Source organism: Zootoca vivipara, chromosome 3, assembly GCF_965207765.1.
Source record: "Zootoca vivipara chromosome 3, rZooViv2.hap1.1, whole genome shotgun sequence".
Classification (NCBI taxonomy): Eukaryota; Metazoa; Chordata; class Lepidosauria; order Squamata; family Lacertidae; genus Zootoca; species Zootoca vivipara.
Window position 1 is genome coordinate 79,831,649 of NC_142586.1, and position 17,567 is coordinate 79,849,215.

General features: G+C 42.2%; 1 protein-coding gene across 1 annotated transcript; it reads right to left on the reverse strand.

Moving 5' to 3' along the window:
• Window positions 1-6,286: 6,286 nt before the first annotated feature.
• LOC118081809 (sulfotransferase 6B1) lies at window positions 6,287-15,903 on the reverse strand. Its single transcript, XM_035108278.3, has 7 exons — window positions 15,662-15,903; window positions 14,178-14,296; window positions 13,846-13,935; window positions 11,445-11,571; window positions 10,916-11,010; window positions 9,875-10,031; window positions 6,287-7,025 (listed from the first exon to the last, which is right to left on the reverse strand). Exons 1-7 carry the CDS (start codon window positions 15,858-15,860, stop codon window positions 6,895-6,897), a joined length of 918 nt encoding a protein of 305 aa, XP_034964169.2. The 5' UTR covers window positions 15,861-15,903; the 3' UTR covers window positions 6,287-6,894.
• Between the last annotated feature and the right edge of the window lie 1,664 nt (window positions 15,904-17,567).

Genomic DNA, 17,567 nt, shown 5'->3' on the forward strand with positions numbered 1-17,567 from the left:
TTGCGTGCCTGTTTCTGTTCCGCACCTCCAGCATTTATCTGATTGATTTTTGTATATTTTGGCTAATCTATCCGGTGTTTGGTACCACCTGTACATCATTTTTAAAATATTCTCTTTTAGATTGTAACAGGCGGTAAACTTCAGGTCCTGTCTCCACAGCCTCTCCCATTGCTCCACGAGGATATTATACCCAAAATCTTGGGCCCATCTCACCATTGAAGGTTTAGTTTGTTCTTCCATGAGGTCCCATTCAAGCAACAGGTCATATATTTGTGAGATTTGTTTGCCTTCTTTATTCATTATGATTTTTTCAAATTTAGATTTTTCTTTGGCAATACCCAATTTTTTATCCTCATTAAATCTTTGGTTTATTTTGAAGTATTGGAGCCAGACTGAAAGGTGATCTTTAATTTCGTCATATCGTTTCAATTTAATTTCATCTTGGTTAATTTCCAATATATCATTGTAGGTAGCCAATTTCTCATCCATGTTTGTTTTTTTAACTGTTATCATGTTTATTGGAGAGGCCCACAGAGGTATTTTTGTTTCTAAGATTCCTCTATATTTCGTCCATATTGCATATAAAGATTTTCTTACCAAATGATTTAGGAAACCCCTGTGCGCTTTAACTTTCTCGTGTAATAGATAAGAGTGCCATCCAAAGCGATTATCCGCTCCCTCCAAGTCTAGTAGTTCTTGATTTTCCAAGGTGATCCACTCTTTCACCCATACCAAGCCTGCTGCTGCGTGATAGAGTTCAAGGTTTGGTAGCGCAAAGCCCCCCCTTTCTTTTTTTTCTGTGAGTAATTGATATTTAATACGGGGTCTCTTACCATTCCAAACAAATTTCGACATGTCTTTACGCCATTCTGCAAAACATTTCATTCCTCCCAATATTGGTATTACCTGAAATAAGTACATTAACCTAGGGAGTACATTCATTTTAATTACAGATATCCTGCCCCATAGTGATAGTTGTAACTTACTCCATTTCTCCATGTCCTTTTTTATCTCATTCCACACCTTTTTGTAGTTGTCCTCATATAGGTTCAGACTTTTTGCCGTAATCCAGACCCCCAGATATTTAACTTTCTTTCTTATTTCTAGACTTGTTAGTTGTTGTAGTTCTTCCTTTTCTTTCTTATCCAAGTTTTTAGTTAATAACATAGTTTTCTTATAATTCACTTTTAGCCCCGCTACCTTCCCATATTCGTTGATAATTTCTAATACTTTCGGGATACTTTGGATGGGGTCCTGCGATGTTACTATTATGTCGTCCGCGAAAGCACGAACCTTGTATGCCCTTTTACCGACCGTTATGCCCTTTACCATCTCTTCATTTCTGATACTATTTAATAGAACTTCTAGTACCATTATAAATAGCAACGGGGATAATGGGCACCCCTGCCTTGTGCCCTTTGTTATCAAGAAACTGTCCGACACCCTTCCATTCAATATTAACCTGGCTTTTTGCTGGTTGTAGATAGCTCCTATAGCATTTTGTATTTTTTCCTTGAATCCCATCATCTCTGTCTGTTTCCTTAAAAACTCCCAGGAGACATTATCAAATGCCTTCTCGGCGTCTAATAACATTAATGCTGCTTTTTTATCAATTTTGAATTCCAAGTATTCCAAGATGTCAATTACATTTCTTATATTACTCGCTATCTGCCTCCCTGGTAAGAATCCTGACTGGTTCGGGTGTATTACTTCTTTTAGGATGTTCTTTACTCTTTGCGCTATTATTCCTGCGAAGATTTTATAATCGCTATTTAGGAGGGATATCGGTCGGTAGTTTGCGATTATTTCTGTATCTGTGTCTGGTTTTGGTAATAACGTGATATATGCTTCCTTCCACGACTCTGGTATTAATCCCTTTTCTAGTGTCTGGTTCATCAGGTCTTTTAACGGATTAAGGAGAATATTTTCCAATTTTTTATAATACTCTACCGGCAGCCCATCTGGGCCTGGCGATTTTCCTGGTTTGCTTTTCTTCATTATATTTTTTATTTCCTGTATTGTGATTGGGCTTTCTATCTCTTTTGTTTTTTCCTCTATATTTATGTTCAATCTATGTGCCTCTAAATACTGTTTTATTTCTTCCCTGTTCTCCTTTTTTTGCTTATATAATTCTCCATAGTAATTTACAAATTTCTTCATAATCTCCTGTGGCTTGTCTATTGCTTTTCCCCCTTCTTTTATTCTATTTACCATTTTCTCACTTTTTCTCTTCTTTAATTGCCAGGCCAGATATTTGCTAGGTTTATTACCAAATTCAAAAGTGTTCTGTCTCCATAGCCTTATCTTCCAATCCATTTCTTGTTCTATTTTGGTTTTATAATCTACTCGTAACATATTAATTTCTTTCTTTAATCTTTCGTTATTCGGGTTTTTATTAAAATCTTTCTCCTTTTTCTCTAACTCTTCTATTATTTTCTTTTTTTCTTTTTCTTTTTCTTTATTTACTATGGCATTTTGTTTTATGAAGTAGCCCCTGATTACTGCCTTGCTGGCGTCCCACACAGTTCTATTTTCCACTTCTTTATTATTGTTCAATTCAAAGAATTCTTTTAATGTTTCTTTGGCTCCTTCTATTATTTTCTCATCATACAACAATGATTCATTCAATTTCCACCTCCTCATTCCGGTTTTCCACTCTGGTTTTAACTGTAAAATTATTGGATTATGGTCTGATAAGGTTTTAGGTAAGATTTTAACCTCTTGTATCCTTCCTAGCAATTCAGATGTCAACCATATTGTATCGATTCTACTTGCCACATTTTTTGCATTGGAGAAATAAGTATATTCCTTCTCAAATTCATTTTTGACCCTCCAACCATCTATCAAATCCAGCGTCTTCACCATCTCAAAAAACGTCTGGGGTAACTTCCCCCTCTTTTTCCCTTTCCCAGTCCCTGTTTTATCTATCATCGGGTTACAGACTCCGTTAAAGTCCCCCATTAATAGCATTTTCCCTTCAATATATTCTTGTATTTTCTCCTCAACTTTTTTATAAAATTCCGTCTTTTTTTCGTTTGGCGCATATATACCCGTTATACCAATTGATTCTCCCAAATATTTAATCTGAATTATTACTATTCTGCCTTCTTGATCTGCGTATAGTAATTGTGGTTCTAGGTTCGCTTTCGCATAAATCACCACCCCTCTTTTTTTCCTTTCGTCCGCTGCAATAAACTCCACTCCTAGTTTTGGGTCTATCAACAATCTTTGATGTTCTTTTTTAATGTGTGTTTCTTGAAGACATATGATGTCTAGTTTTTGTTTGATTAATACATGTCTTATTCTATTCCTTTTCTTTTTGTCATTTAAGCCATTAACATTCCACGTTGTTAGTTTAAGGTTCATATTGTTATTAATATTAATTCCAACACGCGTTACCTTCACAAATTTTGTATATTTATTTACTCGTTTATTTATTGATTTAACTTAAAAATAAAAATAAGGGGGAGCCAAAATTAGAAATAGGAAAAGGGGGTTGGAACTCTTCTTTTTATTCAGTTTCTTCGCTTTCCTCCCCTTCCTCTATTTCCTGATCAATTTCTCCTTCTATTGGGGTTTTTTCTCCACCTAGTTGCGACCTGTATCTCCTGTAGAATAAATCAGCGTCTTCGGGGGTTACAAATTTTCTCCACCTTCCTTTGTAGCTAAATGACAAACCCTGAGGGTATTCCCACTTAAAGAATATGGAGTTGGCTCTGAGCGCTTTTGCAAGGAACTGATATTTTTCCCTCTTTTTCAAGAGGCGGGGAGGCACCTCCTTCATCACTATAATTTTTTGTCCTCCAATTCTTAATTTCTTTTCCTTTTTTTTCTGCAACATTCTATTTCTCAGTCTTTTTGTATAGAAGGTGATTAGACAATCCCCTGGCCAGTTGTTTTCTTTGGCCTTCTTTGAGTTCACTCTGAAGAGTGACTCTACACTTCCTGTCATCACTTCTTCTTCTATTTCTAGCCATGCTGCTATTTCTTTTATGATTACCTCTTGCAGATTCCCCCCTAACTCTTCTGGGACACCCCTCAATCTGAGCGATTTTTCCTGGGCCTGCATCTGCAGCAAGGCCAACGCATCCCATGTAGCTTCCTGACGTATCCTTTGTTCCTCTCTTTCTTTCCTAGCTTTTTCCCACTCCTTTTTACCATCCCTTACTTCTTTCAAGGTTTTTTTGACAAGTCATCCACCTGCTGCACCTTCTCTTTATTCTCTTGGGTTATCTTCCCCATCTCTATTTTTTCTTCCTCTAACTTTTTCACCTGCATATCCAATTCCCTTATAGACTTTGAATTCCCTTCTATTTTTTCATTCACTTTATCCAATTTTTCCTCCAACCCCCTCATCTTTTCATTTACATCTAATTTGAGTTCACCAAATTCTTTTCTCATCTCCATTATGTCTCCCTTCAAGCTAAGGATGAGCTCTTTCACTTCCATATCTCCTTCTTGTCCGGAGTTCCTTCTTCCTTGTTGCAGGTTAAACAGTGTGCTTTGGTTGAGTTTTTTGCTTCCCATTTTAAGCCTCCGACTTAACCTCTGATGTTGTTGCTCCTTCTTTTTTTTTTTTAAGACTTTAAGTCCCTTTACAGTTCCTCCTGCCGCTTTAATCCCCTTGTCACACTCTTGTTGCAGTTCTGGCTATGGTCGCTGGTGTCGCTGTTCTGCTCTCCCGTTGTTTATCCTTTCTACACAGTCTTTCTCTTCCCCACCGTTCCTCTCTCCGCCTCTGACGTCGCTGTTCTTTGTTAGTCCTTTAATTTCCTGTTTGTTCTAATAGCCTCCGCCCAACTCCGTCCCACGCTGCTCCATTTTGTCTCAGGTAACTCTTTCAGCTTTCCCCACACTCTTGGATTAACTTCGCAACTTTAATAGCTCTCCATTCTAAGATCCACACCGTTTAGCTCCGTCGCTTTGCGGGACCCTTCCTTTATTTTTACAGTTTATAGGCAATACGCTGAGTAATCCTCCACCGCCTTCACAAATAGTTTGTTAACAGCAAATAACGACAGTCTGTGCTCTCCAACTTTAAGCTCTAATCCAGAGAGTCTTTCTCCTATCGGCCTTCGAACAAAAACTGAGCCTCTAGTTTTCGTGCCCGATTGTTTTGTATACCGAGAAGTGAACTCCTTTAGCAATCGCTATCCCCCGGTTTTAAAAGTCTTTCTTCTCAGCTCAGCACTGCTTGTTTTATCCTTCCCTTCCCTTTTATACTCTCCAATTTCCTCCGTATTTCACCACCTTGCTATTTCTCAGTGCTGAGAGCGCGTCTCGGGTTTAACATTAAAAGGGGTTTTTACCGCTCTCACGCCGATTCAGGCTTAGGGGCTTCTTGCTGAGAGGTGTTGAATTCCCTTTTGCGTCTGGGTCTCTTCGCTCTCTTGCCGCAGGCTGGAGAATGCCAAGAGCCCCGTCCGACGCCGCTGGAAACGATCAACCAAGAGTCACCCCCTTGGTCTTTTTTGGGGTCACGCAGCCCTCGTTACCCCCAAAAATCCTCTCTCAGCAATCACCCTGTTGCGGAGCTCGCAGAGGGTGCTGCCGTCTCGGTGGCGATAGAAACCGGAAGTCTCCATTTGCAGTCCTTTGCAGTCGTCAACAGCTATCAGTCAGTCTATCACCCATTTCCACCACCCCTCCCCACCCTTTCTCTACATATAAGCGTCTGGGGACTTCTAATTCAGTGTATCTGAAGAAGTGTGCATGTACATGAAAGCTCATACCAAAATAAAAACTTAGTTGGTCTTTAAGGTGCTGCTGGAAGGATTTTTTCTATTTTGTTTCGACTACGTCAGACCAACACAGCTACCTACCTGTAACTGGGAATTGCAGTTTGTTAAGGGTGCTGGGAATTGTGCGGTGGGGCGTAAACCATAGTTTCCAGGATTCTTTGGGGGAGCCATGTGCTTTAAATGTATGGGCTGGATGTAGACAGTTGTGAGATGTGGAATTAGGATTGCTGTCTTTGAGGACAAATGTTTTGTGGAAATAAGTAAATGTTCAGTATTATAAGTGCTTATAAAGCACGTTGCAGAGAGTACCTCAGTCATCTTTGCAACATTGCTGCAAGGTGGGTCAGTGTTATTGGCATAGACTGTGTATGCCATAATGGCACGGTGGGCTTTGGCTCCACAATATGATTGAGAAGGTAAAACAAGTACAGCGTATCTTTCGAAGTAGAACATAGCCATTAAAGAAGAGATCACTGCCCCAGAAATATTTCATAGCAGATCTTCATGCTCTTCCCATTTAGTATGTTAAGAATTTGATTACATGATTTTGTTTTTTTATAATTATTTTTATTAATTTTTCAAAAAGGAATACAAAATAGAAATAGAAAAACACACAAGAAAAATACTACACAAACCAATAACAAAGAATAAGAAAAAATAAACCAAAAATTTCATACATCATTTACTATTACAATTCTCATATCAGTGACTTCCTCCTTCCCCCCCCTCCACGTTTCTACTAGTAACCATTTCAGCGCTCACATTTTCAATATTCTTCATGTTTTCTAATACCAAACTTCTTATAACTATTTCCATCCCAATTCTTGTTATAAATCTATACATTTATATGTTAACTCTTATTATCTAAAAATCACAAATCTTACTCCTTATTTCTTTAAACTATTGCTTCTATAGCATCTTTGTACTTCCACAACCTTTATTGTCCATTTTTTAACTTATAATTCTTTTCCAAATAAATCTTAAATTTCGTCCAATCCTCTTCCACCTTCTTCTTTCTTGATTACATGATTTTGAAGCAAAAAAAGACTGAGAACATTTTTTAAAAAAAATTATGTGCATAGATGTATCTAGCACTTAAACATCATTTTATTCTTAACCGAAAGGCTTCAGATAACAAGTCCAAATCCAAGGTTTAAAATTTACAATATTGGTCATATTTTAGCTTTGCACCCAGTTTAGTTCCTGCTAAGCACTCTTCAAATTTTGCATCCATTTCCCGGCTCTGAGCCTCAGTGAATAAAGTCTTCCAATCGCCCACAGCACCTATAAAGAAACAATGAACAGTGAATCTCCCTATATGTGCCTCCCTATATAGAGGTTTACAGATCAGATTTATGGTTTTGGAATGCTGAAGCAGATGGGTTGCTTCTCATCCTGCATCCCTATGCACACTTTCTTGGGAGTAACCAAGGAAGGGCATTACTAGCATGCATCAGAATGGGCTGTTTGGAGATGTAACAAGTGAGTGACAGAAACATTTCAGGGGTATATGCATGCATGCGTGCAGTTGCAAGGTTTTCTTTTTCAAATATTTCTGCTTCTTTTAATATTTTATTATTATTATTATTATTATTATTATTATTATTATTATCATTATCATTATTATTATTATTGAAACACAGCTTTTCCTCCCAAGAAAAGCCTAAGAGATTTTTGAGAATTAAAAGCAGCACACACACACACACACACACACACACAAACATAAAATATATGATCTTACAATGATGGCTGATATGTTTTTAAGGCAAGATTTTAAAAATATCTTAACTTCCTTGTAATGCACTGGCTACACTTCTAGTAGCTATATAAGAATTTAACATAATTATAATTTCAGTCTATTTTAAACCTGAAGAACTCTCAAACTATCTCGCCTGCTGCGGATGTCTCTTATATTTGCAGCAGGTAAAAAAACTATTCTTTTTTTTGGGGGGGGGAGTTTGACACCAATCAGGAAAAATGCAAACACGAGAAAGAGTAGAGAAGCTTGCTTTCATCTGTGGAAATATTCTGTTGTCTGAAACCAATGGAAAAACAAAAACAAACTTGGAAGCTTATCCCTGTCAAAATGGTTCTGGTTAAAGTAACGTGATGTGGTAGTATTGTAAACAATAGTGTTGTTTAAATTACACAGTGAAGTAATTTATACCATGGCTAATTTGTTTTCAGTCATAGCACTTCAGGCATTACGTATTTATTTCCCAGCCTACTTGGAAATAAGCCCCACTGAATTCCAACTATCCCACTGTGCAGTCCTTTGCTTTTCTACTTAGAACCTTTCAAGTTCAATAGGACCATCAACTCCCAGATCACTTAGACCACTATTCACAGTTTTAACTATCTTGTTTGATTATTCACATAATAAAACATGAGCTGCCCTGGGCTCATGGTTTTTATGCCTCTTACTCTACACCAGGATTCCTCAACTTCGGCCCTCCAGATGTTTTTGGCCTGCAACTCCCATGACCCCTAGCAAGCAGGACCAGTGGTCAGGGATGATGGCAATTGTAGTTTCAGAACATCTGGAGGGCTGAGGTTGAGGAACCCTGCTCTACATACCGTGTTTCTCCTAAAATAAGACGTGCCTCTAAAATAAGCCATGGCACGATCTTTTAAAGGCAAAAATATATAAGACATCCCCCAAAAATAAGACATGTTGGGGGTACCGGTACCTACCCGACCCAGCGGGAGCCGGCAAACGCAGCAGCGCGCGCCAAGCCCCAGCCCAGCGGGAGCCCCAGCACAGAGACGCGCCGAGCTCCGACTGAACGGGCCCCAGGACACGGCAGCGGGCGGTGCACGAAGCCGCAGGACCCAGCAGGAGCCGGCAGCAGCCCCAGCCACGACGCGCCGCACCGCCCGAAGCCCAGGGACCCGGCAGCGGGCTCAGCGGGCGGCGCGCGAAGCCGCAGGACCCGGCAGGAGCCGGCAGCAGCCCTAGCCACGACGCGCCGCACCGCCCGAAGCCCAGGGACCCGGCAGCGGGCTCAGCGGGCGGCGCACGAAGCCGCAGGACCCGGCAGGAGCCGGCAGCAGCCCCAGCCACGACGCGGCGCACCGCCCGAAGCCCAGGGACCCGGCAGCGGGCTCAGCGGGCGGCGCGCGAAGTGGCAGTAGCCGGCAGTAGCCGGCAACAGCCCCAGCCATGACGCGCCGCACCGCCCGAAGCCCAGGGACCCGGCAGCGGGCTCAGCGGGCGGCGCGCGAAGTGGCAGTAGCCGGCAGTAGCCGGCAACAGCCCCAGCCACGACGCGCCGCACCGCCCGAAGCCCAGGGACCCGGCAGCGGGCTCAGCGGGCGGCGCGCGAAGTGGCAGTAGCCGGCAGTAGCCGGCAACAGCCCCAGCCACAGCGCGCCGTACCGCACGAAGCCCAGGGACCCGGCAGCGGGCGGCGCGCGAAGTGGCAGTAGCCGGCAGGAGCCGGCAGCAGCCCCAGCCACGACGCGCCGCACCGCACGAAGCCCAGGGACCCGGCAGCGGGTTCAGCGGGCGGCGCAAGAAAGCCCCGTACCATGCTCAATAAAAAAATAAGACATCCCCCGAAAATAAGCCGCAATGTGTTTTTTTAGAGAAAAAATAAATATAAGACGTGACTTATTTTGGGAGAAACACGGTAGTTGGAAATAATTGGTAGGAGAGAACTGTGCTGTCACAGCACAAGTAGCTTCCACTTTTGCAGACTAATCTGGCCTATTTAAAATAAAAAAATTCCTTCAGTAGCACCTTAAAGACCAACTAAGTTTGGCATGCACACGAAAGCTCATACCAAAATAAAAACTTAGTTGGTCTTTAAGGTGCTACTGAAGGAATTTTTTTATTTTACTTCGACCCAGACCAACACGGCTACCTACCTGTAACCTGGCCTATTTAAAGTATGAGATGTGTAAACTATTCTGGACCGTTAGATGTCCTTGTTCTAATGATAGCAAGAAAATGAGAACGGTCTTACAGAGGCTTTATAAGGGGTTTTTTTTTAGTGTTTTTGAACTTCAGTTCTATATGTGGGATGGGAGAGAGAAAGAAGGAGGTTTGGCTTTTTCCATAAATGGCACCACTAGAGGGTGCTTGTGTTATTGGAAGAAATAGAATTCATTGTAAACTAGTTGTGTAATACCTTTCCTGAAAAGGACAGGAGCAAACCGACCATGTGTTTCTTCACATTTACTGCTCATTGCTTGGAAGGTAGAGCTCTCTGCAACAGACTTAATCATTTCATCAGACAGAGGTAATTCATAAAATTCAGCTATTCGCTTCACTCCTTCGTGAAGATTCTGGAAAATAACAATAAAGTTAGTTATGACTTCATAAATATATTTGCTACTAAGGTAGATTTCTAAGTTAGAATCAGCCCTAAGATTCAAGAATGGGGCAGGCTAAATATCTGAAGAAATATATTCAGAAATGTATGTGGTTTACTGCCCTAAAAAGTGCAGCGTGACAGGAAGCACAGAAACATTGTCACAGCAAAGGTGCATCATTTATATCTTTCTATTTGCTTCTGTAACTTATATTCCTTGAAAAGCATCCCTCTCAAATATCTGCTATCCAATTTTTTCCTTTTCCAGTGTGCCATGTTCTATCATCTATATTCCTTTTAACTCAGAAATGTTTGAAATGATTAACAGTTTGGAACACTACTTCTGATAAACTTAGCCTGTGAACAAACACACCAAGAGAGTTTACACCACAATCAGACTAGCATATTGGTGTGCTTAGTATTTGCTGAACTGCAGGATTGTAATTTATTTTTTAATTTTAAAACATTTAAAATATCCAAACCTGCTAAAGAAACACACACGCACATACACAATTCTCATGCTCTTTAAAAAAAAATAGTTGTAGCAGAAGAAAAGTTGAAATATAAAACTGGCAGAAAAAGACTTCACAGCATGATGAGAAAGAACTTCCAAACCTCAGTCAAAAATAAATGCATTTCTAATAAATATTAACTACAGGTTTATTACGAAAAATAAAACCAAAGGAAATGGGGGGGGGGAAGGGAGCAGAAACAGAAAACCAAAACAACACCTCTCCCTTTTCCAATTCAGCAACCATCAATAGATCTGTCTTAATTTCCACATATCGCTTGATATAGGCCATCTAAGAAAAATGAATGTACAACAGAATCATTATCTCAGTTTCTAAGAATGCTCACTTCTTTCAGCTCTTCAAATGTGATGATCATGACATTTTCGTCATCCATATGTTTGTTCCAAGCAAGAGCATGGTCAAAGTAGGATTTCCAACAAACTGAAATGAAATGCAAACAGCATATTTCAAAGCCAGGGGGGGGGGGGACGGGACAAAAAACAAAACTATATCAGTTGCTGGCAAAGCTGCACATATCATACAATGAGAATAAAACACTTAGCTCATTTCATTTAACCCAACACCGAGAAACACCAGAGCCATTTTATGGACATGTAAAATCTGTACACAAATCATCAGGTGTTAAAAAGATGCCTAAATTCATATTACCCACTAGTGATGAGTCTGGCTATCCACCACTATCTGAAGGACATCTACTGACGATGCAAGTCTGAGTAAAAGAAATATCGACTGTGGGCTTTCCCCTGCAATCAAGAGTGATCTGAAACTTGTTTGCCTTTCATCTGAACAGAAGCTCTACACAAATACTTTGTGGGAAGTTTCAGAAGTACAGAAAGTGAGAACTTCTAACCTACCTTCGCCACTCATGAATTTTTGAAAAAAATCATCCCAAGAACTGACATCTGGAAGAACAGGGTTTTTGTTGTAAAAATGGTAATAGGATACTGCAGCATCTTTGGGATTTCGGAATACTACCAACATCTATTTAAAAAGAAAGAAAGAGATATTAGATTTTGTTGGAATCTCCCCTGTGCAAACATCTCTAACTTTTCTGGAGCTGGCACATTCGCCCCTACCTAAGGTGGAGAGCTTTCAAACCAGGCATCCCCAAACTGCAGCCCTCCAGCTGTTTTGGCCTACAACTCCCATGATCCCTAGCTAACAGGACCAGTGGTCGGAATTGTAGTCCAAACATCTGGAGGGCCGAAGTTTGGGGATGCCTGTTTTAAACTCTGTGCCTTGCTCTGGAAGGGAGCCTCTCACACAGGCTCTAGGAGGCTCTCACAGTTTCTCCCAAGAGCCTCCCATAGCCCATATGTGAGACCTTCCCAGAGCCCAATAAAGAAAGGCTGAGAGCTTAAAAGCTCTTTCTGTGACAGGAAAAGTGCTTTAGAGCTCTCTGCCTTGTGTGCGTTTAATTTGTGGTATTGCATGCTGGCCAGCCCCCAAACAAGTAAAGCTGCGATTGTGCAAGTTAAATGCAGACAAGTTGCAAGTCAACAGTATTTATATAGAGTAAACCTGCCACTTGAGCTCATTTAGCTTTACGCAAGTGGCAAAATAGTTTTTAAAAAAGTAAAGGAGGGCAGGGTTCTGGAGGGCAGTCCCAACTACCATTGAACCCAATGTGTTTTGACCATATGCAATTTTGGCATTAGGTGCAATCCCCAGAAAATACCGGTAGGTTGCAGACATAGTGTACTGAAAGTAACATAACAATGCAAACTGAAATTGAAATGTTGCAAAAGCTGGTGCCTTAAAATGTTGTCTATTCTTGCCCATCTCACTTAAACTGGTTGTGGGGAGAGACATGCGTTTCTGGGATATAACAGACTGCCACAACAAAAGGCAGGAAGTTTAGCAAAAGTAGATATTGCTTCCAATAACATTTTGCCTTGGAGAGACTTTGTGGCGTGCCTTTTGCTTCATAATTCCCTCTTTGGAATTTCCCCCAAGTAAAACAGAGAATCTATTCTGAGGAAGTAGCAGGGGCGTCACTACAGGGGGCGGGGGGGGGGGGGGCGGGCCGCCCCAGGCACCGCCCTGGAGGGGGTGACAGACACTCGCCATCTCAGCCGATTCCAAAACCTTGCTCGGCGTGAGGCAGCGGCTGGCTTGTGCTTGCTCTCTCGCTCTGCCGCTGCCGGCTCGCGCTTTCCTTTTTTCTGGCTGGGGTGGGCCCTGGGGGTGGAGCCGCACGTGGAGGCGAGGGGTGGGCCAGCAAAGAGGGGCGTCACACCAGCCTCAAGCGTGATGCCTCACTGGCATGCCCCTTACCTCTGCACGCGGCTCCGCCCAGGGCCCACCCCAGCCGGAAAAACTAACAAAAAAATGAAAGTGTGAGCCGGCAGTGGCAGAGCGAGAGAGCAATCACAAGCCAGCCGCCGCCGCACGCCGAGCAAGGTTTTTGCCGGGCGGCGGGCCGGGCTCAGCTTGCTCCCTCCCTCGGCCGACGCGCTCTCTCCCTGGACGGAGTTGAGGGGCGGGCCAGCGAGGGGCGTCACAACCATCACCTCGCTGGCCCGCCCCTCAACTCCACCCAGGGAGAGCGCACACCGGAGCAGGAAGGGAAAGCACATGTCGGCCAAGGGAGCAAACTGGTCCTGGCAGCCGTTCGGCAAAAACATCGCTAGGTGCTGCAGGGCTTGGCTTACTCAGCCAACGTCAGGACGTATGCGTCATGACGTCACAACACTGTGGAGCAGCGCCCCGCCCCCGGGGGTGCCTCCGTGTTTGCTGTCCCAGGTGACGGCGCGGCTAGCAACGCCCCTGGGGAAGTAGAAGGGGAAAAGGAGATATTATTCTGGGGCTTGGCTCATGAAACAGAACTATGACAGACCAGCATGTGAAGAGAACAGTTTCAAAGGCCCCTTACAAGAGCTGTCAAATTAAGATACACATATTAAGTACTCAGTATTGTGGTTAAAGGGATGCTCGGTCCCAGCTTCTGCCAACCTAGCAGTTCGAAAGCACGTCAAAATGCAAGTAGATAAATAGGAACCGCTACAGCGGGAAGGTAAACAGCATTTCCATGTGCTGCTCTGGTTTGCCAGAAGCGGCTTTGTCATGCTGGCCACATGACCTGGAAGCTATACGCCGGCTCCCTCGGTCAATAATGCAAGATGCGCGCGCAACCCCAGAGTCGGTCATGACTGGACCTAATGGTCAGGGGTCCCTTTACCTTTACCTTATTGTGGTTAAATGTTGTTAGAGTGTTAGGCAATCATAATAGAAATGAAGCAGCTAGTCACTTACCTTCACCTTATTCTCAAAAAAAGATTTGGGAATATTATCATAATGAAAATGTGTAGAAAAAATACGTGGAGAAGGCTGCTTGTCCATGTCCTAGAATAAGAATGAAAGGAATGTTACCCTGTTGTTGTTTCAGGATCTAGAGGGGCTGTTTCCCCCCTTCTTTTTATTGAGCTTGATAATTGGGGGGGAAATCACTTTGAGTTACGTATTGACAGAAGAAGAATAACAAACTAAACAAAGGGGTTTGGAGGAGATGACCATTTGGGTCTCTTCAAGTTGTACAATTCTTTGATTCTAGGTATTCACTTCTCTCCCTCCCACCTTTTCTCTACCTGAACTTTTGTGGGCAGTCCAAATTCAAGCATTTGTAAGTTTTCTAGTGGTGGTAAGTCCTTGTAACTTGGGGTTGCAGCTACCATGTCATTGACCATTTGGAGCACCCAGTTAGTACCTGCAACATAAAAGCAAATGAGACCTATAAGAATCAAAAGAGCATAAGTTACGCAACCAAATGCACAGTCATGTTCGTATATGACAGTCAGCTTAAATCGTAGGTCTTCAACCAGTGGGTTGGGACCTGCAGGTGGGTCACAAGGCGCCACCAGGAAAGTCATGACAAAGCTGTCACCACCATGCAAACTGGAAATGGTCAAGACTTTGAAAATGAAGGGGGGGAATTCTTTTGGAACAAAAAATTGATTGTGGGAGAATCAGAGGAGCTTCTTCACATTTCATCCAACAAAGGGGCAACAAAGAGCAGTTGCCACACATTAGATTCCAAGGGTGGGGAACCTTTCCCATGAATCCTGTTTGTTTTCAGGCAAGTTGACATTACGCGGGAACAAGAGTCACAGAGGAGTGAATTAAAATGGCAGAGAAGGTGGCGACAGAAAGACAATACCAGATAAAAGGAAGTAAAAGAAGGCGAAAAGGGGGCACTAACGTTTGAGAAAGAAAGAACTGCTTCTCCCACAAAGGGGCAACAAATAGCAGAAAACCCTCACCGATACTCCAGTTGCCCCTTCAGAAGTGACTCCCCCTGATTAAAAAAGGAACAGCACAGGTTTGTTTGCTCTAATTGCAACAGAAGGTACTTCCAAATGGCAGCTTATTCATTGCGGACGCAGGTGCTCATGCATGCAGGTTTTCAACGGCATCCAAAATCCCCCTGTACCATTTCTGATGAGCACAACAAAACATGGAAATGAGAAATCCAGATTAAGTGCCTGGCGCCACCATGCAAGCCCCTTGGCTGGCCCTGGAGACTGCAGTCTTTTATTCCCTCTTCTTATGTGAGAGAGCTTCCTCCCCACCTGCTGTTGGCAACATGTTGCCTGGCTTTGGAAGAGACTATCCTTTCCGTTTCAGAGACCTCACTGAGCCACATGGAGGATGGGTTGTAGCCAAGGACTTATGAGGCACACATCTCCTCTCCACATAAAATAGGGCCTTGAGTTGTTGCTCATGGCTGTTGTGGGGTGCTCAGCCACTGAGGGAAGAGTGAATCCAGGCACCCCAAAACATATTCACCTGGGACCAATTTCAGTTCATTTTGGGTATCAAATAAACACTGGTTTCCTTGTTCAAACTTTAATAGAGGGCACTTCCACACAGCAGCTTATTCATTGTGGAGTCAGCTGCTCAGCTTAGCTTTGCACGTTTTGCATATAAAATCCCCATTTACCATTTATGAAAAGCCACAACAGAACATGGAAACTGTAAATCCAGATTACATGGGGGAAATAGACATATGAATTCGTAGCAATTGGTAACCAAATCCATTCCCCTTTAATTCCATTAAAAACTCGATACTCACCGCATTTTGGATAAGCAACAATCAGCCTATCGTCCTTCCTAGCTTCCATGGCTTCCAATGCTTCAAAGGTCCCAGGACTACAAAGTTTTGGATACAGCACTCCTTTGTAAGTAAACAGCAGCTCCTCATTCTCCTCCACTCGAGTCTTGGCTAACAGATTCTCCATTATTTCCAAAAGACTTGTCTTTTTCTGGGCCATCTTGTTGGCTGCCTCAGTCTTGTCACAACCCCTTTTAAAAGGCAGATTTGCTTCTGCGTGACCAGAAGTTGTACAATAAAAGTATATTGCAGAAGAGGAAGCAATTCTGAATCACAAGCACTCGCACGCTATGCTCTCATTGACCTCTGAGAGTTCGCAAACTCTGTTCTCATTTGCCTCCTACTTGGAACAGCCCCATTTTCTGGATATGTAAATTACACACTATTTGAAGGGCTGGGCACGAAGCTTTTGCCATTGCAACACTGGAGGCCGTATAGGGGAAGGAAAGCAATCTGAAACCATTCTGACAGCTTAAGTAACTAATGATATTAGAGTGCATCATTTCTTCTTTTAGGATTTTTGGGAACTCTGTGACACAAACTTTATAGGTCTTTAAAGTCTGGACATGTTTCATTTTCTCAAGAATTTGAAAGTGCGTTAAACGTGGTGAAAAACACAAAGTAAACTGAGTTCTTTCATGGCTCAATCCTAGACACATAAACTTGGAACTAAACTTGGAAAAGTCAGAGAACTTAAACTATTATTTGTAAAAATGTGTTTGCCAATCCTGCAGCCACGTATCCACATTCAAAGATGATGGAACTAAAAAGGCCCAGATTTGAGGAGCATTCAAAGGAGAGGAGGGAGGGGAAGTTGCATTTGTGCTTATGCGAGTTGTTCTGTGGGTGCAATTATTTGTTCTGAAGCAGCTTGCTAAGGGTTAATAGTTTGTTTCCAATTGCAATCAGACCCAGTTGTTTCCCCCTCCCTGTTTTTGTCAAACAGGGCAAATTAGTCGTGGCTGCTTTATTTTAGTTTCTAGATAGGATAAAACTAAATGTTTGTTCAGACATTTGGGATTTCTTAATACAAAATATCTAAACCCCTGTCTCTCAGAACTTTGGTAGGTACACATAAAAAGTCAATCTTTCACAATTAAAAACATTTACCGTGCTCCCTACATATATATGACTCTCAGAAGTAAGCCCAATTGTGCTCAATGTGACTTACTCCCAGGTAAAGGAATGCCTGAGAGTAAGACATATAAACTAAGTATGACCTACTTTTGGGTTGCCATGTACATTTACAAATTTTTATTATGGTAACAAGTTTGCATATTTGCAGTGTTAAATAGTATTTGCAAAAGGAGAAGTATGAAGGTAACTATATATCAAACTGGCGAGGCCGTAACAGCATCCAGTCACTTAAAAAAACATGTTTGCTTTACAGCTGAAGTTCTCAGCATATCAAAAAGCTTTAATATAACAGGATTACCAAATAGCAGGTCACTAAGATTTTCTCAAGGAAACCAAACCTCCTCTGAAACCGGCCATGTTCTGCATTTTCATTCCTCAGGTTAATCTTTTAAAGGTTTTGTTAAGTCCCCTTTTGGAACAAAAGATAGGATTTTTCAAACTCCTGTTCTATGAACTGGATGTTAGATACAAAGGAGTTGTGAAGTACTGTTAATTTTATAAAATATATCCCAGCAGAGATAGGGGCGGGGTTAGGTGGCGTATTCCAGCTAAACTTTAACCCATTCCCAGCAGGGCAGTTAGTGGTCAATGTCCCTGTGGGAAGTGGATTGCTATTTTTTAATGTTGTTATTTTATTCATGGTGCTGCTCCCCCCCCAATAACCAATGAAGTTATATTTTTGTCTTCTGAGCAAAAGCTGAAAACTAGATAATGATTACTTATACCTAAA

Coding starts and splice junctions, on each gene's coding strand:
- LOC118081809 (XM_035108278.3), bottom strand. CDS start 15,860: ATGGCCCAGAAAAAGACAAGTCTTTTGGAAATAATGGAGAATCTGTTA. Junction 13,936..14,177: donor GACTGCCCACAAAAGTTCAG/GTAGAGAAAAGG, acceptor TTCTTATTCTAG/GACATGGACAAGCAGCCTTC. Junction 7,026..9,874: donor TCCTGTCCTTTTCAGGAAAG/GTATTACACAAC, acceptor GTTTCTTTATAG/GTGCTGTGGGCGATTGGAAG.